At 43.7% G+C, this 26397-nt stretch overlaps 1 protein-coding gene across 1 annotated transcript in view; it reads right to left on the reverse strand.

Moving 5' to 3' along the window:
* Positions 1-26397, reverse strand: part of tmem108 (transmembrane protein 108) — a 45881-nt gene that overhangs the window by 16676 nt on the left and 2808 nt on the right. The window contains exon 2 of the mRNA XM_084341129.1: positions 1769-1852. Coding sequence (XP_084197255.1) covers positions 1769-1808 — 40 coding nt within the window. The 5' untranslated portion in view covers positions 1809-1852. The remainder of the gene's footprint in view (positions 1-1768; positions 1853-26397) is intronic.

Genomic DNA, 26397 nt, shown 5'->3' on the forward strand with positions numbered 1-26397 from the left:
CCTGTTTGAGTGCTCCGCAAATTGTTTGTCAGGTTACGGCAGCTTTGAACAGAGGCGTGTTTATCTGAGGAATCGGGCGGAGGGGGAGAACGCAAAAACAAGAACAACAAAGACTACTTGAGCTGTTTACTGGGATAATGATTTAGCTACAGCGACTGTGACAGAAGATCTAACAGGAAGGACAAATGTTAAACAGGAAGTTGTCTGGAATCTGGGGGGCACGCTGAATCGCAGAACGATATTTACAGAGAGTTTTAACATTTTAACTGTTGTTGGTGACTTTAAAAAGTCCAAAAACAACAAAATCATAATCACACAAGACAAGACAAAGTCAGATTGGGAAGATTACCGTACTCAAACCTTGTGTAATGGCTTATGATTCACACCAGCTGGTCTTTCAAGTCGTCATTTCTTTTTTTAAAGGAGCTGACTTCAAAACACAATTTGCAAGCACCCGCCTTACTTGTCAGGCTTTGCTTTGAAGCTGACAAACAAACCTAATTTGCAAGAAACACGCAAGTTCCCTCCATTGTTTCAGGTGTATTATGTCATCGCGTAAGTACACGAGGAGCCGACGACGAAACAAAAAGCGGCACAGAAGGTGACCAGGGGAAAACGGACAAGCTCGTCCTGCTCTGACGTCTGTCACGGTGCCAGCTCACCCATTTTAGCTCTCTTCTATCTGCAGCATCTCTTCTCTTCCCTGTCAGCCAAAAGATGCACTGCACAAAGAGAGATTTCAGGTGGGCTTTTCAGCCCCGCACGCTGTAAAAAGGGAACGCTGATGGAAGTTAAATGTGCCCGAGGTAATTCAGGCCCCAGCTGGATCAAGTGAACACGCAAAGCAAAAAGGGAGCACTATGCTTTCAAAGACTGGATCGACCGGAACAAAACCAAAAGAAAGGCTCAAAAATATGGTCTCGGTTTAAACTCCACACAAAGATAGTCCGCAGCTCTCTCCTCTTCATCTGTGATGTGACCTGAACGCCACCTCTGCTACAGCTTAAAGCACTTCGCTCACAGCAGTCCAGTCCAAGTTTATCACTTTTGAGGGATTGAGGCAGATTTGTCGGCAGACAGCCTTTGGCTCCGCGGCCCCTGAGGTGGAGCTTTGGGGTGCATACCAGATATCATCAGGCTGTTTAGCTAACCGTTCAGGAGCCCGGTGGGTCCCAGTCTGACCCCCATGTTCCATATTCATGTGACATTCTGCGCTGGTAGCCTGCCAGGGCTTCGTACATCCTCTCCCAGAGCCTTTAACCTGTCCTCTGAATTCAAAGCAGCACAGACTCCAGATAGAACAAAAACTATAGCGCTGTATCTACAGCAGCCTATCTGATGTCTGCAATGAAGGAAAAGTCTTATATTCAGGCACGAGTCAAGTGAAGACTTGTGGTTGGAGAAAGCATTATAGTTCATTGATGCAGCGGCCATTTTTTCTCCTTTAAACATAGGAAATCTGAGCAAGTGAGAAGACAACAGATAGTGAAAATCTGAAGTGACAGACTCTTCAAAATAAATGATAGTAAACCAGGTATGGCTCTTATTTCTCTTAAAGGACAGATTTTTGGTTGTTATACCAGTGAAAATGTACATGTTGATTGTGCTCTTTTCTGCTAGATAACAATTTGTAAGATATTAACAAGACTTTCCCTGATATTTTGATTTTTAATTTGGCAACTGCAATGCCCACTAGCATCCTGAGTCCCTGATTGCACACCCGGGATGCTCTCCAGATGCCCTCGTCCCCCCCGTTGGCTCTACTCACTCAGCAGCTGGCAGCGCAGGACCTGCAGGCTTGTCTTCATGGTATCATGTGATCCGGCTCCTCCTCCACAGTGCTCATGGTTCTCTAGTAGAGAGAGAGAGCAGGGAAAAAAAGGTATCAAAATCAAATTCAAGTCATGGTCCAGTATCGCTGTGATATACTGCGATTGTGTCGGGGCAGGTTTAAGTAGAGTAGACTCTGAAAAGGAAGAAGGGATTGCAGACATGATTGTGCGGATTAACCTTGACAGTTTAATCCCTGTAATGACTGCCAGAAAACAGTCACACCTCTCACAGCGGGTAATATGACTTACACCGATCTAACAATCCACAATAAAAGACCAGGTAGGGCTGCGGTGGTGGTCAGCCTCAGCTGCCAGGCTTCAAATCAGCATTGGCATCCTGCGGGCTGTGCTGGTCAGTAAAACCAATTACGGAGCATTAAACATTGACCAGTAAGCCTTGTTCTGAGACAGCCAGTGCATGTGTGTCAGCGAGAGAAGTACCCAAGGGTGCTCTTTAGGAGAATGACTCACGGATGGCCTTCTGTTAAATGAAAGGCCTCACACACACACACACTTCTCCTTTCACCCCCAGAAGAGGGGGTGCATGCATGTGTGTGTGCATGTTTGCCTCTCTTTGTGGAAATGCCCTTGAGCAACACACGTGCCCATTTACCACTTGTGGAAACGTTCCGAACATAGACACACACCTAACCACCCTTCACCCTACCTGCATGAATAATCTGTTGTGAGTGTGACTTGTGAAATTGGATTTGCGCCCCCCAGGACGAAGGGTCTGGTTGCAGGCAGCCTGTATTTCAGTGGGAGCCGTGCGCGAGATGAGAGGGACAGACAACAAAAGCGCAGGGCAGCAGGGTACTGATCCTTTCATAAGGTTTTATTTCTCATAAAAGCAGCCTCGCTCTGGAGATTGAGAGGAGGCAACACAACATCTGAGTCATGGTGTTTATATTGCTGCCATTGTGGCAACCTTTTAATAGTTGTAAACTATGAGGAGCTATAAATGTGAAGTATGCAAGCGCAGACTATTTGGAGGTATTTGAAATCTTTGTTGAGTAAGGAAGTAACTGAACATGACCCGTTAATTGTGTTAAACGTCTATAGGCTATTTATATACAACAAGTAACTAAGATCCAAGTTTGTGTGGATGTTTTCTATCATGGTTTAAAAAAAAATAGCTTGCGAATAGAAAAATATACATCTATCAATAGCATGCTTACGGGTAATGAGGAAATTGTGTTTACACATAATGTAAAGTAACAACAGTAGCTAGCCAGCTAACAGCTAACGTGTTGGTTTGTGTTTGCCTGGATGTTATTAAGCACCAGTTGGCAAATTGAGAAACTGTTGAGTAAAAAAGGGGAAGTAACAACTTAAGACACACTAACGTCAGCACCCCAACTGATTACAAATGTGATTAAAATGTATTCTGTGACAGTTTCTAGTTACCTGGTACTGTAATCCAAGCTTCACAGTATTAAAGTGATTTAACGTGATTACTTTCAGTTGGATTACCTCAATACCAAACATATGCAAATAAAGACGAGAGAAAAGAGATTTCATTAAGACGACTTTCATTTAATCTTAACGACACTAAGATTATGAGTCATTTCATCTTAATGACTCGTAATCCTGTTAGTGATTTTTATTGAAAGTATCTGTGATGTAATTCAATTTTCTTTCCGTAACTTTACTTGAATACATTTACCTCTTTTTGTATCCCAATAATGTAATCCCACTACATGTATTTGGTCACTTCCCAAGCTCTTAACAAGGGAAAATCAAAAGCGTGAAACAATGGCTACAGCTTTTTACCAAGTGACAAATTGGGAAACTCAATTTCTCCCGCTGGCTCCATTCTCATAAAAAATAAAATGAATGAAAACAATAATTTTAAATGGGGAACTAAATTGGCTATCAAGGCACACTTATAGATGACAAATACGCACAATTTTGTTCTTGTTCCAAGTGTTCAGAAAATGAAAACAGAGATGCTCGCTGCTGTGCCGCTCTTAACTCACAGCTTGGACTATAATGGTATGGGCTCGGTCATAATATAGTGCCAGTAATTGCAAAAGAGATGAGGCTGCAAGAATACAGTAGTACCAGCAGAAAATGAGTTTTTCACAGCTTCACATGAAGAACTGACACTAGCTGCAACCGTCCCGAACCGCTCCTCGCATACACCCAAAACAACACCATAATGCTGCAGTGATAGCAACTCCGTAACATTGCTGTTTTACTCCTTCCCTCCTCCTTTCATTTTTTTTTATTTTTGGCCTAATGAGCTCAATGGCAGGGTGTGAAGAGAGCAGCTGAGCCTCTCCACGGTGATTACACCTCATCAGCACTGCCAGGCCAACGCAGGCTCATAGACACGCTCTTTAATTTGCAGGGCACAAGGGGTGAGGCCAGGGGAAGGTGGGTGGGGGATGGTTGAGATAGTCACAGGGAGTGTTTCATTTGTACTTGTTATAACACGGCAGTAAAAGGTTTTTGTTGAGGGAGGACAAGCTGCATGGACAAAAGACAGGATGCTCGGTCCTCCAGCTTGGGAGCTGAATCATAGCTCAGCTCTGCGCACACGTGCAGGTAAAAGATAATACAGGATGACAGTCACAGTCACAACCAAAGACAGGATGAGTGGTTCACTGCCAGATGCTGACAGTTTTGTTGCTGCAACGCTTTAACACTTGCCCACCAATGCAGAAACCTGGATTCAAGTCCAGAGCTTGTTCACAGATGAGAAGCTGGTGAGGGATCATGTCCTTGTTGCTGCACGAGGGATTCCTACTGGGTGGATGGAGGATTTGCATGGAGGCGGGGCAGTGGTGATGACTTGGGTGAAACAGAGGGGGGGACCAAGAGGTGCACACCTAGGTGAAGTTCAGGTTAACCTGTCACTGTTTTTGCTGCCTACACTACACCCAGCAGAATTAGATGGGATATAATAGAAACTACCACAATAAGGGAAAGGCAGCTATAGCAAAGACTGGTAACAGCAGCTAGGATAACTAGCATTTATCACGCTGTGCAGCATTCGCAATCATACAGGTCAGCGGACCTCGGTGGTAAGCCAGCATTGGTCATTTTCCCAGACTCAAAGAATCAAAAAAATGTCATGTAGTCGTACAAAACCAAGCTTGTGTGTGTTAAAATCTAAGGGAAGAACAGAAATGCTATTTTTTAAGTTAACTTGACATTATATTAAAAATTCCTCTCAGCATCGTCCCACACAAACATACTCTCTGTCCCGCATTTAGTTTGTTGGGATCTGGTCACCCAGTGGTAATTAGCTTTTCATAGTCTGGACCAACTCTGCTGTGAAAAATGCATGAAAATGCCGTAGTAACATTGCATAAACAGGGGCTTTTTATTTCCCTTCTGTGAAATACAGACTTTCCGTTACAATTATACTTCAAACTGAGCCTCGCTACACACTTTACACTGACTAAAGCAATTATAGCATGGTCTTCTATGTGACTGCAGTACCTGATACCGCTCTAACACACTTCCTAAAACAAATCCACTAAACTCCATCACTCACAGCTTACCTAGGCTACCATCCTTAAAGGAGAGGCTTTCAGGATTGTATCGTATTATGTGCTCATGCATTTATTTTGCTCAAAAGTCAAAAGAAGGCAACTTCATGTGCATCCAAGATGGGAAAAATAATGTAAATCCACTCCATCTCCAGCTCCTAAAAAGGAAAATATCACCCTTACATGAAATGGCACTTATTATTTCATAAACATACACCACACATACAAACTGGACTCAATAATCAAAGGATTCACAGATGTTTAAAGAAAGCATCCCACTTTTCTTCCGCTTTACAGCATCGGTTTAGCACTTTGCACATAGCAGCCTAGCTTCCTATTGGAGAGGAGAAAAAAGAATCGCATGGCAACTGACATGCACGCAGACGGCAGCCGTCACCATGGCAACGCTAATAGTACATTATATTCAAATTCATTCACAAGGACATTTTGGGGCTCAATCAGAATTGGGAGGGGGAAAAAAAGGAAAAATTGAGGGAATTACAGAAAAACCTGAGACAGAGTGAGACATCCAGTAACAACCTGCTCGTCTCTGCGAGGCTTAGTGTTTGTGGTTCTGCTGACAGGCCCTGGTCCCAGAAGGTCCTAGACTGCAGCTCTGAATAGTGTGTCTGGAGGGGGCGCAGACTGGAGGCCAAAGCCAAGGTCACCCGAGATGTCACAATGAAATAAGCCTGTCATTCCTTCTCTCCACGGCCACCAGCCGCAGGGATAACAATGCATTTAATTTTGGACTTCCCTCTATTCTGCGGTTATGTATGGGAGTTGTGGCAGCAGGCTGGCTGCTTGCCCACAACGGCTGCAGCCTGAGAGCTTTTCCATAACGAGAAAGCGAGGAGGAGGAGGAGAGAAGGGAAGTGTGGGAGGCGACAATGACGGTGTGAACTACAGTGTCATGTTCTCACAGTCAACTGATAACTGGACCTGCAACCACAGCTGCTCTGATGCCACGCTCTCACGCTTTGGTTTATCTCTTCGTCATGAACTGGAGGGAGCCGCCAGCCTCTGTCTGAGGAGTACAGGATAAAGAGAGGTGAACTGTGAAAGCTCTGAAATAGTGACATATAAAGACTGGCAGCTGAAGCTCTGCCTTTATTTTTCAAATTTCTCAAAAATGTTTTCCAGCACTTGCCGTAAAATCACAGCGGATTGTATTGAAATGTGGTTACATCAGTACTGGATTCATTGCATCAAAGCTGAGGCTTGGTGTGATCTCAGAGCTCCATTTCAAGTTGTGGGAAACCAACTTCCCTCAGCTCCGCCCTTCCCTCGACGACCCACGGGACATGCCTACACAGAGGGCATCCATTTCTCCTTTGATGTTGTTTAACCCTTTAATGGAAATCAGCAAACAGTCCCTGATAGCGCTGTTGCTGCAGTCTTCCTCTGTCCATGTGTTTCTTGTGTTCGTGTTGATATGGCGCCATCTTGACGGAGAATATGGCTGTCATTCAAGAGTAAAGCTTCGCCTTTGAGGCTGGCGACGCCATCTTGGTGACCTTACCAAACGATCAACTGTCTGGCACCATTGATTGAATAAAATATGGACTTGCATGTCTGAAAAGTGAAGCCAATGCTGAACTGCATTCAATCCGATAGCCAGCAGGGTTTTGGTTTTAAAAAGAAGTCCAATTGTATGTAGTAAAGCCTACTTCTCACGGTATTTATGACCTCAGTAAACAGTTTCCTAATGAGTTTATGATCTCAATCGCTATGATCAACTCTTTTTTAATAAACCATGGCATACATTTTATAAATTATGGTCCCATTTACCATAATTTGGTAATTATGGTAGGGGAAAACCACCAATTTTGATTATCAACTGATTATTTAAGTCATTGTTTTGAGTAAAAAGGCCAACATGTTTGGGTTCCAGCTTCCCAAATCTAAAGAATTGCTGCTTTTTTCTTATTTATGTCATGGCCAATGAAATATTTCTTGGTTTTTAGACTGTTGATCAAACTAAACAAGCAATATGAAGAGGTCATTTTGGGCTCTGGGAAATTGTGATGGTTGTTTTTCAAAATGTTCTGACTCCGGACTCCTACACTGACACAAATAAGACCACAGGCCCTCACTAGAAAAGATTTTGACCCGGGGTCCTTCATCTGAATTATATGAAAACAAAATTATTCCCCTTCTTGCTGGGCATTTCCAGACCCCACTTTCAGAACTTGACTACGGCTTTTCCTTGGGTTCTTAGTCAAATCCAATCAGGATATCCGCCCCAGCTCCTCCCTCTCGTCCAAATATGGTCACTTCTGGGTTGAAAAAAGCCAAGATGCCGATGGTCATAATGCCAAACTCGAGGCTTCAAAACATTAGTCCGCAAATCAATGGTTGACGTCACAGTGGTTTACACTTGCTTGGCACCAGTCGTGTAAGACTGTGGCTTATTGTGCAACAGAGAAGCTGATTACTGATTACAGCAAGGAACAATTCTGTTATGAAACCATTTTTCGTCAGGGGGAGGGTTAAAAAACCAGCTCCAGTGACTCACACACAAGAGAGACTCTGGGGCTTTGATAACTTAATTGTCCTGCCGGGATACACACAACAACTGAATGATTACAAGTATTGATTCGATGCAACAACAGGCCTAAATTAAACGCAAGCAGCAAGACTACAAAGCAGGAGTAGGTTTCCAGGGAGCTTTCTAATCCCTGCATCCCTGACGGCGTTCATACTGCTGAGTCAATGTGGTGAGCCGAGTGTGTGAGCGCTGTCAGTCGTGGCCCTGGATGGTGAACCTGGCAGGATGAGTTGCTGGTGCTGCGTCATGAAGGCTGGCAGAGGATGTGCAGGTTATCAATCAGCAGCATCACTCCCCTCCAGGCCCTGCCGGCGGTACAGCAACACACCAGCCATTAAAAGAACATTAGGCTCCCAGCATGCTGTTCACTCTGATCGTATAGCGTCGGAGGAAACACATCACCATCCTCGTACCAGTCAATCACCACTATAAATCACTTGGTTACACAAAACTAGTGAATGTTCTGTATACGAACCTGACAAAATCAACTTGTTATCGGCTTCAAAATATTGTTTCTCTAGACAAACACTGAAGCTAAAAAGCCTTCAAGCGTGCAGAATGCTTGTTCTACTGATAGAATAAATACATGCGAAACAAGTTGTTGGGTCCAATGGTCCTCAGAGAAACAAGGCGCATATTTTATTTAACTGTATTTCTTTGCTGCTGTTGCATCAATCCATAAAGTTCTGTGCCATACTTCTGCAAACACATGAGTGATAGGATCATATTTAGCTCACAGAAGGACAGCAGAGAAGTTTATTTTGCTGCAGTATTGGTTTCAGGAGCTTCCAACAACAACTTTACTTTATTTTTCTCTGTGAATCTGGGTCACCGTGTGAATCTTTTCAAAAAGCTGAAAATCCAAGCCGACTGCAGGTGCCATCCTAAATGGCTATGTGTACCAAAAATGTATGAACATTGGGAGTCTGGGTAACCAACACCTGAGTAAAGTTCTGCTATACCCACTTAAATCATCTACAAACCAATCTCCAGATATGAAACAGTTAACAACAAGACAAATGCCTCCAGGTTCATGTTCATACAGTATGTCTCCGATGGCTAAATCACGATTATACAGATAGATTTCATGTGCTCAGTGAGCAAGCTGTCAGTTTGTATTCATGTCTTGGCTAAAGACCCCAGGTTACCATATTTTCTATGTCAGGGCTGAAAAAGGAGGACACTGTAGGATTAAAGACGATGCGCTTGTCAATAGTCATTGATGTAGAAACCGCAGAGCAGAGTAAGAGCAGCGTCATACTTTTCTGAGTGTTAGTCAGATGGTAGTGTTTTTCTTTAGCTTTCTTTGCAGCCCTCTATCCTCATTGTTGTACATGCCAAACACAGAATCTCAGCTTCACTCTCGCATCGTATCAACAATGGAGAAACCTATTGTACCTCTCACAGGATGAATGAATCTCAAATTCGTTCAGTGGAGAACTCCCACTCAGGAGGAGCTGTGCTTAGGGGCAACTGAGGAGGAGTTGAACAGCATCTCCGGCCTCTTCATTACTCAACAGGCTCACACAGCCAGGACCAATGACTAAAGCAATTCATCAGAAGACTCATGGCCAAAGCCCTATCTGTAGGTGTGTGAACACATGTGAGACACAGACAGAGAGATAAATGGTGGTCAACGAGATTTCCGGCCCATTTGTACAGCTGCTAGAGAGAAAGTTTCACAGTATGAGCTTCCTGTACACTTTAGAGCTGTTTTATATCGGAGCAAAGGAGTCCAGAATAAGTCTCAAGCCCTTTAAGTCAAGTCATAACCATTAACTTAACAAGTCCGAAACTGAGGAGTCTCAAGGCAAGTCTCAAGTCCTTTAGGGGCAGTTCAGGTCAAGTCATAAGCAAGATCTTACCAAGTCAGACACTGAGGCTTTTGCTTTCAAGTTTCAAGTTATGAATTTAGGCAGTCAGGGTATAAGTTTGCCAAGTCCAACCGCAGTCAAGTCCAGATCCAAGTTGCAAATCCTAATTTTTGTGACTTGAGTCTGACCCGCAATTATGTCCCCAAGTCTTAAGTATTGATTGAGTTAACTCTCAATCAGGGCAAATCTCACATAAGTCAAGTCCAAGTTAAGGTTAAAGTCCACGTCTTAAATCTTAAGCCAAGTCTCAAATTTCAATTCCTCATTTTTTTATAGCAAAGTTCAACCCAAGTCTCAAGACTCAAGTCAAGTCTCTATCAAGCTGAGTCGAGATTCAAGCCTCATAGCAGTAAGGTCTAGAGTCCTTATTGTGTTTAGATTGGTCCAAACCAGTTCTCAAGACTGGAGTCAAGTCTTTAGTGAGTTAAGTCTCGAGTAAGTCAGACCTAACAGCAGTCAAGTCCAAGTCCTCAACTCAATGATGGAAATCGGTTTCAAATCTCAAGTGAAGTCAAGGCAGCACTTTCTTTCTATGTTCTTTAAACTCTGAGACAAGGTGTCAGGCGCAGACGGCTTCACTGTATTACACTTGGCAGTCATTAAAACCAAGTGAAGGCCAGACTGTCTGACAGATTCGGCAAGGGATTGAATCAGTGGAACAAAAAGTGAGACAGGTAACAGAGCCCCGGGGAAGAACCTGTGACAGACTTGTTATATCACTGGAAAGAGGACACCACAGACTGAATAGCAAGCGTCTGGAATGATTGAAGGAGGAGAGCTGTCAGCGGATGCATTTGATTAAAGTTGAAGTCAGACTTGACAGGTCGACAGCACGCAGGAAAAACTTTATTGGTGATGTTCCCTTTTTGTGTTTTTGTTTAGTTTGACATAATATTAAGACATTTCACTATGATACTTGTAGACAATGGAGAATCAAAGAGTAGGGGCTCATTATTTTGCAGCTAAGTTCAACAGCCGCCCACCGTGAAACCCAAAGACACATTTGCCGGCAAACAGCAGCCTCATTTGACAAATGGCAAAATGAGCACGGCAAAAAAAAGGGTCAATTACAGCGCTTGAACACAATGTACCGAACATCACAGATAGATAAGCTTTTAGATGATGTCCAACAGTGAATCAGATTTCATGGATTTGACCTCCCAAGTGGGTGATATTTGGCTTTTTTTGGTATTAACTGTGCACAGACAGCCCTGCACCTTAGACTTTGAGACCTGTAATACCTGCAATCGCTCTGCACAAGCTTATTCCTTGAGCCAGGCAGTAAAGGAGCAGACATTGGGATGCAGCTCACCCTCGCCGCTGTCTGAGTCGTAAATATCCTCGCCTCTATCTCCGTCTCCCTCTTTCTTCTTGCCGTCCTTACGTGACCCCTGACTGAATGAGTGAGTGAGTGACTGACTGACTGCCAGCGGCTCAGTGTTGATGAAGAGTAACGTGAAACTACAGCGTGTCACGCCGCGCTACGCTTGTCACCACCGGTAACGCAGTCGAAGAATAGCATCACCGTCGAAATAGGTGAAAGGGGGCTCAGGATGACAGTTTAATTCACCACACTTACTGGATGCATAATGACACTTGCCATTGGTCTGAACACAATCCAGACAGTCATTGAAACACTTGATTTGAAGCATCCCAGCTCATGCCGGAGCAAATCTACAGCATTTCTCTACTACAAATAACACTAATGAAGACTTTCCACGCCAACACATCTCCTTGAATATAAATATTTGACTGCACAGCAGATTATTTGACTGATCAAGGTGATAATTATGCAAAAGTACATAAAAAAGTGCCTGTTAGCAGCGTGTGGTCGATAGGAAACTGCCTTGTTTCAGACTGTGCTGTCCACAGGGGATATTTGATTTGTGGACACGTTTTCCTCTCTCCTGCTTGTGATTCTGCAATAATAAAGTCAATTAAATTACTCTCTGCCTATAGTTCGCCAAAAACAGAACAGGAACAGAGACGGGTCAGAAAGCGGTTTCTCATCAGAAGCCGTGAGAGGAAGTGAATAATTAGACTGCATATGGAGCTAAGTTAAGCAGAAAACAAAATCTGTTTGCTGAAAGCGTAACCCTTTCTTTGCCCTTTTTGTCTTCCACATCTAAAACGCCCGCGGATAAACATTTGATCAAAGCCTCATCTTTGGCTTCTGTCTCGCTGCCAGATCTCCAGACTGTTACATCTCACGGTGCGGCTGGAAGCTGTCAGGCCGACAGACGGATTGATATGTAAAGTCTGCCTCTCTAGCTCGGCCACATTGATTATCGGACCAGCGCCGCTCGATGAGGCCACAGTTAACGGATAACAAGCACATAATCCTCCACGTAATAGCTGTCAAAGATCTAAATTTACACCGGGGGAACAGGCTGGGAGACCTTTGATGAAGTATTTGACCTCATCAATCAATGATTTTATCACCGATGCATAGATGTAGACCCGCCTGTAAACTTCTAAAGCGTTATTTTTACTTTAGGAAAGATTATTTTGAGAATTGATTCAGACTCATCTAATGTGGTTTTCATTTAGCTACCCAGAGGCTTATAAAACCAGTTTGCTCGGCGCTAACTTTCATCGCCGTTTGTTCTCCGAGCATGGATCCATGGCAGGCTGGGGATGATAAAGTAACTTTGCATAAGTGCACGTCTGTCTGACTCCCTGAAGCCGGGAGACACGTCAGAAAGAGAGGCTGTTACCGCTCAGTAAAGTGATCTCCAACAGCGGTTCTAACACAGGGCTTGATGTTGTAGAACAGCCCTGAGCTGCGGGGCCTTTCTTCTCTTCATCTCCCATCTCTCTTTGCTCCCCACTTCTTTAATGTCATGTCATGCTTTCATCCGAGTAAGTATCTCCCTTTTCCCCTTCTCTCATCTCTACTTCAGGCTTGGGCTTCATGCTCCGAGTCCCTTGAACCAGAAAGGGCTTTTTAACGCTGCAGGGGTGGGAAATGTAGCCGGCAAATGGGAAAATCTTGAAAAATAAAAATATGCGGAATAATTTAAAAACTTTCAACCAACAAGTAAACAGGAATTTTTAAGCGTTATTATAGCAGCCTGTGCACGGACTGATTGGCGCTTCATATGAGATGCTGGGTCTTCTATACGCACAGGACATGATGCCAAGCAAGTACAGAAGGACGTAGCTATGACTTCAGATCAGTATCATCAAATTTAAATCTAAAATGTCACAAAAAGCAGGTGAAAAGTGGAAGTATCGAAGGATTAATGCACTACTACCTGGCTTTACTGGCATTACATCTTACACTATAGCCAAATAAAATTAAAATAACAGCATTTAAAGCTGCCCTAATCAATATGTTTAACTCAAATGCGTCCTCAATGCATCTTGAGGGCTTTCACACCTGTATCTTTATGACCCAACTCTGCAGTGGCCCTCAATCTGCGGAGCATTTTAGCATCTTTCAGCTCACTGTTTTGGTTCAAGGGCCTTTAGCTTTATTGTTTTGGCTCACTCTTACAGCGCTTATCAGCGTATTTTAAACAGCAACAGACTGATAGTTTCCACGAAAACACTTTCTGCACAGCATCAAACAGCAGACAAAAACAGCAGGTTAGCCAGCTAGCGGAACATTAAGCGGCTAAACAGCCCGATATTTGCTTCTGCTGCCACCAAGTCGCTCAAAAAACAACCAACCAGACAAAAAGAAATGAATGCAGCTTAAAAAGACTTCTTTCATTTGCCACTTCTTCAACGTCTGTGCAGTTAAACACAGAGCAAATTAGTCTATAGTGTGCAATTTTCACTCATTATGCAAATGTCAGTTCACAAAACAAAAGGGCAAGCTATTATTATGACTGAGGAGCGACATTTTTTTAATGGAGAATTCGTCAGCTTTGTAAAGCTGTGTAAGCTGTACTTAAGCACTAGGAAGAAGTCTGACTATTTAAGTTGAGCAGGACTACAGAAGATTGACAGCAGAATGAGAAGAAAATTCAAGTTGCGTGCTCGCATTGCGCGAGTCTGAGTGCAGAGTGCAGAGTGAGAGTCAGTGCAAGAGAGCGTCCTCCTTCCCCTGTGAACCCATGTTGACCCCTGAAAGTCCTTGTGAGTCACTCTGACATCAAATGGATAAAGTATAATGCAGCGTAAAAGCCTGAAATATATGATGTCCAAAACTTTTGACTGGCAGATATATCTTAGTGTGTACAGGAGCGGTGGAGGTTAGGACTCCATTAGATTTCCTGTAACGCTGGTGACGTGGGTGTCCTCCATCTGACAGCCCGTCTGCAGCAGGTCGAACACCTGTCACACCTCACTTTCTGCCAGCGAAGGTGATGGCCGACCTGCTGGTGGCCAAACTGCCCTTCAGGGAGAGCTGACATGGTTTGAGTAACCACTCTCAGAAACCGAGTGACTCAGCTGGAGAAGCAGCAACCTTTTAAAATGCTAATCATGAGTCAAAATACATTTATTTCATCTTTTTTTTTTATCCCTAAGTGCTTTTCTGCAAAACAACAGATAAGTTAAAGCTTTAGGTTTCTTTATTTTGCAACTTTAAGTTCGTTTAGGTTCAATTTTCAATTTCTCTCTTGTCATAATGCTGTGCTTGTGCTCTGCTTAGGTTTAGGCACAAAAAACATTTGGTTAGGGTTAGGAAAAGATCATGTTTTGGAATAAAATATCCGGTTTAGGTAGCCACAAACCCTGCTGGAAATGCCTTGTAGTCTCCTAAAAAAACACCTGTGTTCGTTGCCAGAAACACAGCTGGAGATGCCGATTTCCTGTGAAAAATATCTGGTTTTGGTCACCACAAACATGGCTAGAAATGTCCTGATGTCTCCTTAAAAACACTTGGTTTTGTCACCACAAACACGTCTGGAAATTGTCACGACTTCTCCTTAAAAACATCCAGTGCTGTCACGCTTACAAAACCAAAGCAGCCTTGTCATTTGTCAGCCTTGTCGCCTGTGACTTTCCACTTTCCAGGGGATATTAATGTGTGATCATATATCGGCTTTTACAAATCACACATTTGAGCTGTAAGAGAGAACAGCTTTCACATTCGCCTTCTTTTTTTTTACAAATTATATTTAAATTACGATCAGACTTCTAAAATAATTTCAGCAGAGTGAAACAAGATGGAACATTTTCTGCATCTCATCATTTCCACCAGCCACACAGAGGGAGACATACGCAGCCTGAATGAAAAATTAATCATTAAAAAATAGTCTGTAAGATAAAGCTTCCACTAAAGTGTGAATCTGCCTGATGCGTCCTTGATATGGATTCATGAGTACATTTTCTTTTCCCTTTAGACGATTCCTCGAGGTTTGGAAAACAGTAAAGCACCTCCATGTGACATCCCATCCAATCACGTCTCACTCTTCAATCCGTGCTCTGCTCCGATTGGTGAGGCAGGAGGTATTTTTAGCTCCAGATTGCTCAATAAAATCAGACACTTCTCCAGAGGTTTTAAATTGAGACAAACAGACAAGCCAACGCCACGGCAAAATAGCATGACACGGCAGTAGCACAGCAACGCCGAGGGTGCTGTCAGCCGCTATCTATCCTCCAGCCCCCCAGCGGGCATCACAGTTAACACAAGGCCTCCCTGAACGCACCTTGCCCTCTTATACGGAGCAGGTGGAGGAAGCCAGTGACACTTTATCACCGAGAGCAAGAACACAAGCGAGCGCAGGCTTTGAGTCCAAACTATAAGAGCAGAAGAAGTGTAAGTGCACTGCAGCACAAGCGCTGCAACGTTACACTGAGGAGGACCATTTGTCAAAGTGCTTCCCACTAGAAGTCCCCTATGTGAAGGAGAGTCAGTGGTCTTAAGACTCAGAAGAAACAGTGACTCATACATTGATAAAGGTTAACTGCGCTGCTCTCACGCCCAGAAGAGCTCAGATGAAAGGATGGTTATCACATATGAAAGATATAGAGAGAAGGTTCGCAGTTGAGCTGCATGTCTAAATGATTCATGTCACCTCACAAAGGATCATGCATGAACATAAAAGCAATTTTATTTGCCTTGAGGGTGAGGGATTAAAAATGTAGCGGCACGAGATGACAAAGGGTTGTACCTTCTGGGCTCTTCTAGGTTTTACTTAACGCACAACAAGGTGCCCGAGGTTGCCACCAACATAGAAGGCACATTACCATAAACAAGCTTAATCCCCTCAAATCAACATAACAGATGTAACAGGGCGGGACAATGTGCTCGAGCGAGGGCAAAAACAAACTCTGGGCTGTTAAAGTCGTGTCAGGGCAGTCTGATGGGGCACGAGTTATCATTATTAATAACGACGCTGCAAAATTTAATAGACTAAAGCAACAGAAGCGCGGCTCCCAGCCTAGGGATCGGGTTTGTGTGATCGCGGCCTTGAGAAGAAGAGGGCGCAACAAGACGACGCCATTGATAAAGTGCCAATCAAACCTCAAACGGTGAGAAAAGACGGTGAGGAGGCTGTTTGAATCTGCTGCTTTATTTCGTCTTTGTAGCGGAGCGGATGCTTCGGTCGGGGCAGAGACAGCTGATCAGTAACACGGGTTAACTTATTACTTATTAGGAAAAGGTGTTTCCATCTCCCATTGAGTGAAAAAAGCCGAAACCACCTCAGGCAAGAGTGAAAACTTTTTGTGAAACTGACATTTTTTTCATTATTTTGCCGTTTCCATCAACCTTTACTAGTGTGATACGTCAAAGTATGTTGAAGGAAACAAGGCAACCGTGAGAAGGGAACATGACCGCTTGATTGAACTATGACTCAAGTAGACTTTGCTGGTCTTTAAAGGGTAATGAACCAGAGATTTTGGGAAATATAATCTGCTGAGTGTCTTTTACAACTAAGGAAACTGAGGTCACCACGAAAGGAAATAACTAACGTAGGAAATCCTTTTGCTCCAGAACAATACCGTAAATTCCACTGCCTGTTTTCACATTTTTGCACCATTACATCTTGAAATGCACGTCTTTCCTGTAGACAAGAGTTCTGATCATCGTACTGAGAGTATCTACGAACCACACGGGAGCTATATCCGGATCGGGACAGGAAACAAGGCCCTTTGTCACATTCAGGAATGTCCATGAGGTAGACACAGCAATTCCTGCATTTTACACACGAATTTGCATTGCAAAAGAAGGAAATGTACTGTTTTCACTGTGTCTCTATACTTCCTGTGTCAGTTCAACATACTTTCTGCAGAAACAGTTAAGCACACACCTCGCGAGTCCGGGAAGTTCCTCGCTCGGCACACACATTCCTAATTTTACCTCTTGACGCAGCCTCTTGTCTGGTGACAATGGCAGGAACGAAAAGCGTTGGGGAGGGGTGTTGTTTGGGAGGGGGGAGCGTATTGTACCTCGTTTCCTTAAGTAGAGCAGCAGAGAGCTCTGAGAGCCAGCTGGGACGAGTCGAGAGGAGGAACGTCCGAAGGGAACGTCCAAGGTCCAGAGGTTTCCCGCCGGGTGGTGACCACGTGTCCGGAGAGGCGAAGGGGAGAGATGTTGTATTGTTCTCCTCTCTCCTCCTCCCCACTCTGCTCCATCCCCCCACTATTAGGGAGACGGATTAACTCCAAGAGCTGAGAGTGTCTGGCTCGCTGTACGCAGACAAATACACACACACATTGCATCAATTAGGCCTTCTCCGTGTGATTCAGCCTGACAGACGAAGGCAGATGCACTCTCCAAAAACATGACAAGGACAATTGGCCTAAAACTGGAGAATTTACTCATGGCTGAGCAGCCCAGTGGCTCAATTATCCAAAGGCCTAATAAGCCAATTACACCGAGGCTAAATTGCATGTGGTTCAACACATACACACACGTCAAGCAACGTATGCAAGTTCGTGACTGGCACACTCCAGAGGTGATTCAGAGTGATGGAGCTGGGAGCCTTACATAAGGACGAGGGTGACCTTCTTCTTCCACCACGACAGCAGAGAGCAAGAAGTGGAGAAGCAGTGGTGTTTGGTGTAAGACTTGATGGAACCGGAGCTGTAATGACGTGAGCTCCCTGCGGCTCCGGGACTGATGTTTACCTGGAGATGACAGGAGATATGACTGCGTGCTGACCTGACAGGGTTGACATTTTAAAGTGGGATCCTACTGAGGCCAGTCCAGTGGGAGTCCAGTAACAGTGGAGGAGGTGTCACCGGGCAGAGTTGTGACACATTATTTGGATTAATATCATGGAGCAGACAACACCCTGTGCGGCAGGTATCGTTGCCAGGAAGGCACCAAAACCGGAAGAGGTTCGGTGTATCGATGTGTTTAGAAATGACATCATATCAAGCACTACTATATCTCTCTTATTAATTTATTAACCACATCAGTGATCAACAGTGTTACTTCTGTCTTATAATTCATGACTTGTTTATGAGATTTCCTGATGACGTTGCACAAATTAAGTTAATTACAAATGGAAAATTCACTTTCCCGACTTCACTTTTCCACTTTTTTAAAGCGATTTAAATGTGGCTGCTAGAGATGATCGTGATGATAATTGGATTATTCATTCAGAAAATAGTCCATCTCTAGTCTACAACAACAAGATGTTGTCTTAAAATTGCTTGTTTTATCTGACCAACAATACAAAATCCAAAGAGATTCACACAACGATATAAAAGACTTAGTGAAAGAGGAAAATGTTGACGTTTGAGAAGCTGGAACCGCTAAATGGTGCTTTGAGCTAAATGCTAATGTCAGTAATGCTAGCATGCTGGTGAGCAGGTGTAATGTGTACAATGTTTTCCATCTTAATTTAGCATGCAACTAAGCAGCATGTTAGCATGCTATGTGTGTGCTTTAGGCTAATGTCAGCAATGCTAAAATGTTCACAATGACAGCTCACATGCTGTTCAGCAGGTGTAATGTGTACAACGTTTACCAACTTAGTTTAGTTAATTTAGCATTCCACTTAACAGCGTGTTCGCATGCAAGCTAGTGTGGCTAAAAACATTTAAAAATTACTGTTGTCATCGAGTTATTTTTTTGACACAGTAAATCAATCATCTCAGGACTGAATTCAGAGCACTGAGCTGCACGATGTTCACTTTCCTCCTAGAAGTTTGACAGCTTCAGAAGAAACATCGACCACCATGGAAACTGTGAACCTGATTAATCATTGTTGACAATGACTTTTAAATGAGAAACAGCCATTAATATCTGGTAGCATCCAAAAATAATCCTCGTCGGTGAAACGGGGCCACGCAGTTAATTGTCGTCCCGCTCGCGGCATCAGTCTGAACCGCTGAGAGCAAAACAAGACAATTATTCTGAATCAGTTTTGAAGTCCTTCAATGACACAACTTTAACAACTCTAACGCTCTCGAACGGGAGCACACAAGCCGTAAGAGGATTTGTGTGTTTATGTTGAGCTAGTGCACGATGGTGGTTTCGTAGCACTGAGCGTTGTTGTTGCATAGAGCCAGTTTTATGCAAGAGGTTCAGGGTGTAAGCACTTCTGAGGAATGCAACCTTAATACTTGCATTTAGAGGATAAATACCATGTTCCTATAGGTGTGTGGTAGACTTAAAGTTGTGCGATGTTCACATAAGAAGCTTAAGCATGAATCACTGTCCAACACGCAACATCCATCAAAAATATCTCTCACAGATGCCTTTCAGAGAAATAATGAAGCAATCAGTGCAACCACTCAGCACGCTAATTACCAACGCTAGCCTGGGACGCCCACCGGCAGCATCTTGGAGTGCTTGTGTGTGTGTGTGTGTTTGTGTGTGTGTGCATGTGTGTCAGTTTTCTTGGAGAAAAATGTCTCACCAACAGACGTTTAATTACCAGAGGATGGAGAGCTTTGGTTGGCCAGTGCCATCACTCATGGCTGAATTAATGAATAGGTAAACAGCAGAGGAACAAGCAAGAGTCAGCATGGACTGGATGAGATCTGTGACACACACACACCCACCCACACACACACACACACACACACACACACACACACACACACACACACACACAGTCAGCTGTGGTTAATATTATGAATGAACGCTATGGTATGCTGGAGATGAAGCCTGCAGAGTCTATGATTAAGTGATAAACCCCAGATGATACACGCCCTTTGGTTCTTACATCCAACAGGTGACATAATGACTCCGCGGCGTTATCATACATCTTGTGTCCAACACAGACGGGTGACAAATTAAAGGAAAGACAAGAGAAAATCGCTTCGCTGTTTTCCAAGATGAACCTTTACTGGAGGTATGAAGAACGTTCTTCCAACAAACTGACACAGTTTATACTGTTTTACTTTGTTTAATATGTGGCGGACCCTGCCGCCTTTCTAGCTTCAAACAGTGTTCTGTTATTTTCCTGTTAGAACAGCTTGTTTATTCACTTATAGGGAAAATACATATTTCTGAGTTTGTATTATTTATTACCTCATTAAAATGTCTTTCTTTAATTTATTGTAGTGTTGAATTGTTTGAATTTTGCTTTTACAGGTAAAGCACATATCATTTTGGTTTGAAAAGTTGTATATAAGTCATATAAACATTTTTTCATATTAGAATCTTTATTTTAAAGGTTTATTACATTATCATAATAAATGATTGATTGTTTTTAATGCCAAACGTTTATTTTTTCTAGCTCTTCAACTGTTTGGACTATTTTCAGCATCAAAACATGACAATCGAAGACGTCACCTTGGCCTTGATGCAATTGTGACAGGATTTTTTCACTATTTTTATTATACCAGTTGTCCAGTAGGCTACAGTCCAATTACTTTTCTTAAAGCTTCAAGGCCGACTTATTGACTTCAATCTTCACTGGAAGTATTTTAAGCTTGCTGCAAAGCTGTGCTCCTTTAAATATAGTAATGTCAGAAGAAGTATATACCAGAACAGCAAGTGATGTCTTAACGTTGTTTTTTCCTTTATAAACTGCTTAAAACAATAATTGATTATGAAGAAAGTGGATGTTTTCATCTATAGATTACGAATCATTAAATTCTAAACTTGCTTGCTGCTCTTTGCACTTCGCTTTAGGCTGCAGAGACAAGCCTCCTCACTGCACTGTGGGATTCAAGAAGCATCCAGTCCTGGGTGTAAACTGTCACTGAGCATAGTTACAGAGAGACGAAACCCACCCAGCCAAAGGAAAAAAAAAACTGCACCAGACAAAATGAATGTCAATGGCATTCCGGTGGCCTGTTTACGGCTATCGTAGTTAAATGTCAAATGCTCTGCCCCGCGGGGAGACGGGGCTGGCTGGGAGAGAATTTGCAGGTGTCCCTCCCTCCATCACTCTGCTGCCTCGCTCTTCTGTGCGATGTTGGGCACGGGACAATACATCGGGATGAGCGGCAGAATCTATTATTAGTGGACGAGTGAAGAATGGAGCGAGTGCCCGGGGGAAAGCAGGCGAGCCGGCCAAACCTCACTGACATTATTTTAAGAGTTGCTGCGGTGACAGTTTCCGGCAAAAAAGATGACTTCTGCGCCGCAGACGACAAAACTGGTGGGTGCATCGACGTTTAAAAGGAGCATTCCAGTGGTTTTGCGGTATTTACTAGGAATGACTTACACACAAACACATAAGCATGTTTAAAAATGTTGGATGAAAAATGTGCTTAATCATGTAATGCATCAGTTAAAGGTGCACTATGTAGTTTTGGGAAAGACATTTTAATCAGAAGAGAAAGATCTTCATTGATTGATTTTTAATGCCTAAACAAACAAACTCTCTTTGTTTTCATGACTGAAATAAACAAACTGACCTTAAACGACAAAACAATTTCATTCTGTTTTACGTTGTTTATATGTGGCGGACCCTGCCACCTTTCTAGCTTCAAACAGAGTTCTTGGGACCTCATTTTACTCTAAAAAATGTATGTTTAATCTAATTTGGAAAATCTTTTCACAAACAAAAGTTGAAAAAAGAGGACAAGCTGTGATTTTACAAGGAGTTTGGTGCTTTAACTATTTCTCTTGCGAACAGAGCCAGGCGAGCTGTTTCCCCTTGCTTCCAGTCTCTAGGCTAAGCTAGGCTAAATTCCTCCTTTCTCTACCTCAGTAAGTAACACACACGAGAGTGGTATCAATCTCTCTAATTGCTAACAAGCCAAACTCTGTACATCTTTAAGGATTATAACTTTAAGGGGGGGGAATTTGCATACTGTACATGCATACATACTGGTACGGCCCAAGTCTACAACTGTGCGTGCAAAGGAAACAAGAGAGATGGAATAAATCCAACATCACCAGATGCATAAACTCTCATTACAGCGTAGAGAGGGAGAGAAAAATCATTGCAGTAACTACAGCATGTTTGACATATCGTATACCACAGCGGGCTGCAGTGTTTTTACAGCACAAACAGCCGGTGCAGCGACCAGTGTGTTCAATTTATTTGCAGCTTCTGACAAACCCCAAAACGTCAAGTCATCTCAGGGGGGAGGGGGGGGAGAGAGTCATTCCAGTAGCTTCAGCAGCAGTGTCATTTGGCTTGTGCTGCCTGTCGCTCACAGCGGTACCATTCTCAGTGAGATAATCTGGGTGTGAACATGGATCTTGTGGTTCAGCGGCTCGGGGTCACAAGAATAACTGTGAAGCCAGAGAAGTTAGCAGTGAGGGGCATTTTAAAAGAGGGAGCACTTCCAAGAGCCCGGTGTGACTTACAGCCAGACGTCTGCCCAGCGGCCCGGTGGATTCTGTTGTTGCCATGTTGCTCCTTTCTGCTGCCAATGCCGTACTCGCTCCAGCATCAGTGTCCTCCCAACGCGATAATGCCACTGTCTCCATGGTGATGTGGCTGCCACAAAGCACCATCCCTGCCACCACTACCAGCACCGCAAACACATTCATACACAAACACACACGCAGGCGAAATCCCACTGAGTCATTTTGCTGGTTTTTTTTCAAAACGCCTCTCTGTGTATGAAAATTAATTTGCAGGGCCAACGCCTTGCTCCATCTTACTCACCATTAATGCTGTCTCAGATTACTAGACAGCTTTCCAGCCCCCCCGAGGCCACGAATCTCTTAGACTGGAGAGCGAGACGGGAGAGGAGGAGAGCGGGAGCAAAACCATATAAACTGCTCTCTAATTGGGGGTGACAAGCGCTGATAGTTTCACATTTGAGGAGTTCTCCCAGAGGTGGTTAATGTAATGATTACAATGAAATGTCAGCTCCCATGACACCCTGGGCGAAGAAGACATCAGAAACATGCTACACCGCCATTCTGGGTTGTGCGCTCGCCGTCACGGAGACTAGGAAAACCACCTTTTTTGCTTGAGGAGCATTATTGCAAAAAAAGTTGTTACAATCTGATGTAGGGCTGGTCAGGACAATATATCATGATATCATTATCGTGATAAGTGTCGTCTTCTCCTGGTTTTAAAGGCTACATTACAGGAAAGTGCCAGAACTACCCAGAACTAATAGCCCAGCGCTGGTCTGAGGAGTCCTTCCCCTTACCCCTTGTGTCCATCTCCTATGTATTAACTTTTACCTCATGTGACCTCGCCAAGCGCTGCACACGAGGAACATCAGCGCCGTTGCTCCCAAGCCCATCAATCAGGCTCTCCAGCAGCCATGAAATGAGCCATATGCGGCATGGGCAGAGCACAGAGAGAAAACAATGGTTTTATACACTCTAGAGCTCCAGATTTCCTTTCCTGGCATTCACACTCCCTCAACTTGGACCCGAACAGCATGAAAAGGGTAGTGCAAGTCACAAAATCAAATGCTGGCTTTGGGAAAGGTGATTACAAATGCAGATGGTGTGTGTTTGTAAGAGGAAATGCTTCGATTTGGGTAGCAGTGTAGAGCAGCGATGACCAAGCATTTAAGACAAGATAGGGGAGTTGTTCCCCCCGTCACCTCAATCCTCCACAACAATTAGCTGCTGACAGTGACATAGAGCACAATAAGAAGCTCTGCCATGTGGGGGGGGAGCTCCTCAGTCACCAGCATATGGTGGCACTTTAATCTGCAGCCTCTATCAGATGAGTCCGGCTGGTATTCAGGGTTTGATTTTTACTTACATTTTATCTCAAAAGGCTCCGAAACTAAACAAAATGACATATATTATGAATACAATTTTCCAGTGGGACTGACAAGCATTCACAAATTATAAATGAAAGGATCTTGATGCTTTTTTTGTGTTTTGCGAGAAGTTCAGCGCTAAAGGAACAAATATCCAGATTGAAGAAGTTGCCAAGGAAACTAGAGGCGAGCGGCTGCGTCTCCTTTTTTTTTTTCTTTTTAAACTCGATAGAATAGCACTTTCTGGGTGAGAGGGTGGCGATTTGCTTCATCACAAGCCGGGGTCACAACCTGCCGTCCATTAGAGTCTGTGAGTAATCCCCATAGGTGAGCCCAGCCTCAGACCCCGTAATCATCAGGCTGACACCTGTTAGTATTGTCCGCCTCCATCACATGACCCCCCTCACCACCCCGAGGGCCTGGCGAGGGGTAACGCAGACCCCCCCTTTGGACTTCTTCTCCTCCCACCAAGCCTTCTCATAATCCTATTAGACCCAGTCATCTGCACTGAATTAAAAAAATGCGACGAAAAGATCCTAAAACACAAACCCTCAGTTGTTCCGAGGAGGCCCTGTTTCACTTTTCACATGAGGGAATCACACACCGCTCTCGACACAAAATATTTGAGGAATTTAATGCTTTTCTAGGACTTCAAGGTTTTTGTGTGAAAGAGACAGTGGAAAAAGACTGGATGACGGTAATAGCTGTTAAGTAACTAGTAAATGCCAAGCTAAAAGGTTGTCTGTCAAAAAAAGGGGAGAAAAAATAATGTTTTAAGCCTTTTTACTTCTGAGTAAATGGTTTATAACTATATATATATATATATATATATAAATATATATATATATATGTTGTTTGTCATTTCTGCCTGGCCTCATAAGTTATGCATACTCGTGTGTTAGCTAAGCAGGCTAACCCTTAAAACACTGAGAACATAATGACATAAGCAGGTTAAATATCTGACCACAAAGCAGCCTTTTGTTGAAGCCAAAGCTGAAATACATACAGTTTTCTTCTGAATAAGTCTTTATAATATAAGTCTATAACGTAAAGTACAGAGAAACACAAACAGGACTAGCTTAAAGCCATGCTAGCTGCTCTGTGAAGCTGTATTTAGGCACAGCAGTGCTTTCAGTTTACAATCACAACACTAACATGCCAAAGTTGGCGTGTATATGCTTTTTTTTTAAAATGCGGAAAAATCTGCTAAATATAAGCGATGGACTAGATCTGAGTAGATGAGTTTGCCTTTCTGTTTTTTTTCCTGGCAGCTCACCAAAGTCATCAGGGTTCATACTCTGGGCACCCTGCATGTCTGTATTAAACGTCAATGCAATCCATCCGATAGTTGTTGAGATTTTTCATTCTTGACCAACTAAGAGACTGATATTACAATCCCCAGAGCCAGGCTGCTAGCATGGTTAAAAATAACACCTGGTGGCGCAATCAGAAAGTCAGGGGATCCCCACTCGGATATATCATCTGGCAACCATGAATGTTTGGACACGCGTTTATGCTGATCCGTTGAGTAGACTTTTCTAGATTCATCATTTTCAGATTCCAGCTTGGACTCACGACTCCTTTTTCTACCCAAAGCTAAAAACAAGCGTTTGTGTAAATGTCTGCTGCACGTGTTCCTCCCCCTGCTGTATTAGCTCTATCAAATACTCCCTCAAAATCTCTAAAGCAACACCCAGAAATCGGCTTACGTAACACATTTAAAATGGCTACTTCCTGAGTGGGAACTGAGTTGGCCCTTTCACCCCTCGGGTCCCTCTTGGCACAGAGGGTGACCATCAGTGGGTGGAGGTGCAGATTGGAGTGGCATGGCTGCAGCTGAGGAATGTGAGGAATTCCCCTTGTAAACACCTCATGCTCGGACGGTCACCACACTCTTATCTCCCCGTGCCCGCTATCGCCCCCTTTAATCACCATAATGGTTAGTTATTCATTACCTCCGCCCCCGCTTCTTCTTCTATCTGCTCTTCCTGTGGCCTCTCTTCACTCAGGGCAGGTGGGGTGTCTTCTGCTCGAGGCTTTTGTTTAACTGAGGCACCACAAGGTATATCATCCACCATGATACCCCCCAACGGGCAAACAGAGCCTGCTCTGATAGTACTGTATACAGTACAATGGCTTTCAAATGTCAACAACTTGAAAGAGAGGGTTTTTATTCTTTCTGCACGACTAGCTCCGATGGGAATGCTCCTTAGCTGATAGGATCATAAGTGGCTGAGGGGGGGAATTTATTTGTCTTCTTGGTTGAATAGAGTGATTTTCGTGTGCTTTTCAGCGTGGCACGTCCCCCCGTGGCTCCTGTATATGAGCCCCCTCTCAGCTTAAATGAAAGTCATTTGGAAAGCAGCTGAGGGCCTTCGTTAATACTGCGTGGCATTTACAAAACAGGAAAGAAACGGCGCAGGCACAGGCCGGCTTTTTCCTCCCTTTGCTTAAGCGAAATCCTGTTTTGGCCGTTTTGGAGGAAGGTGCGAAGTCCATCCTGAGCACATACTGCGTAGCATGAGGGGCCCATGGGGGCTGCATTCCACCTCGTGGTGTACCACTCTCTACCAGTCATGAGGGACGCTTACTTACAATTATGAAACCCGGTCACACCGCCATAGTCACATTCCCCAACAGTTTCC

This window comes from Pagrus pagrus (genome assembly GCF_965226575.1).
Source record: "Pagrus pagrus genome assembly, chromosome: 20".
NCBI classification, from domain to species: Eukaryota; Metazoa; Chordata; class Actinopteri; order Spariformes; family Sparidae; genus Pagrus; species Pagrus pagrus.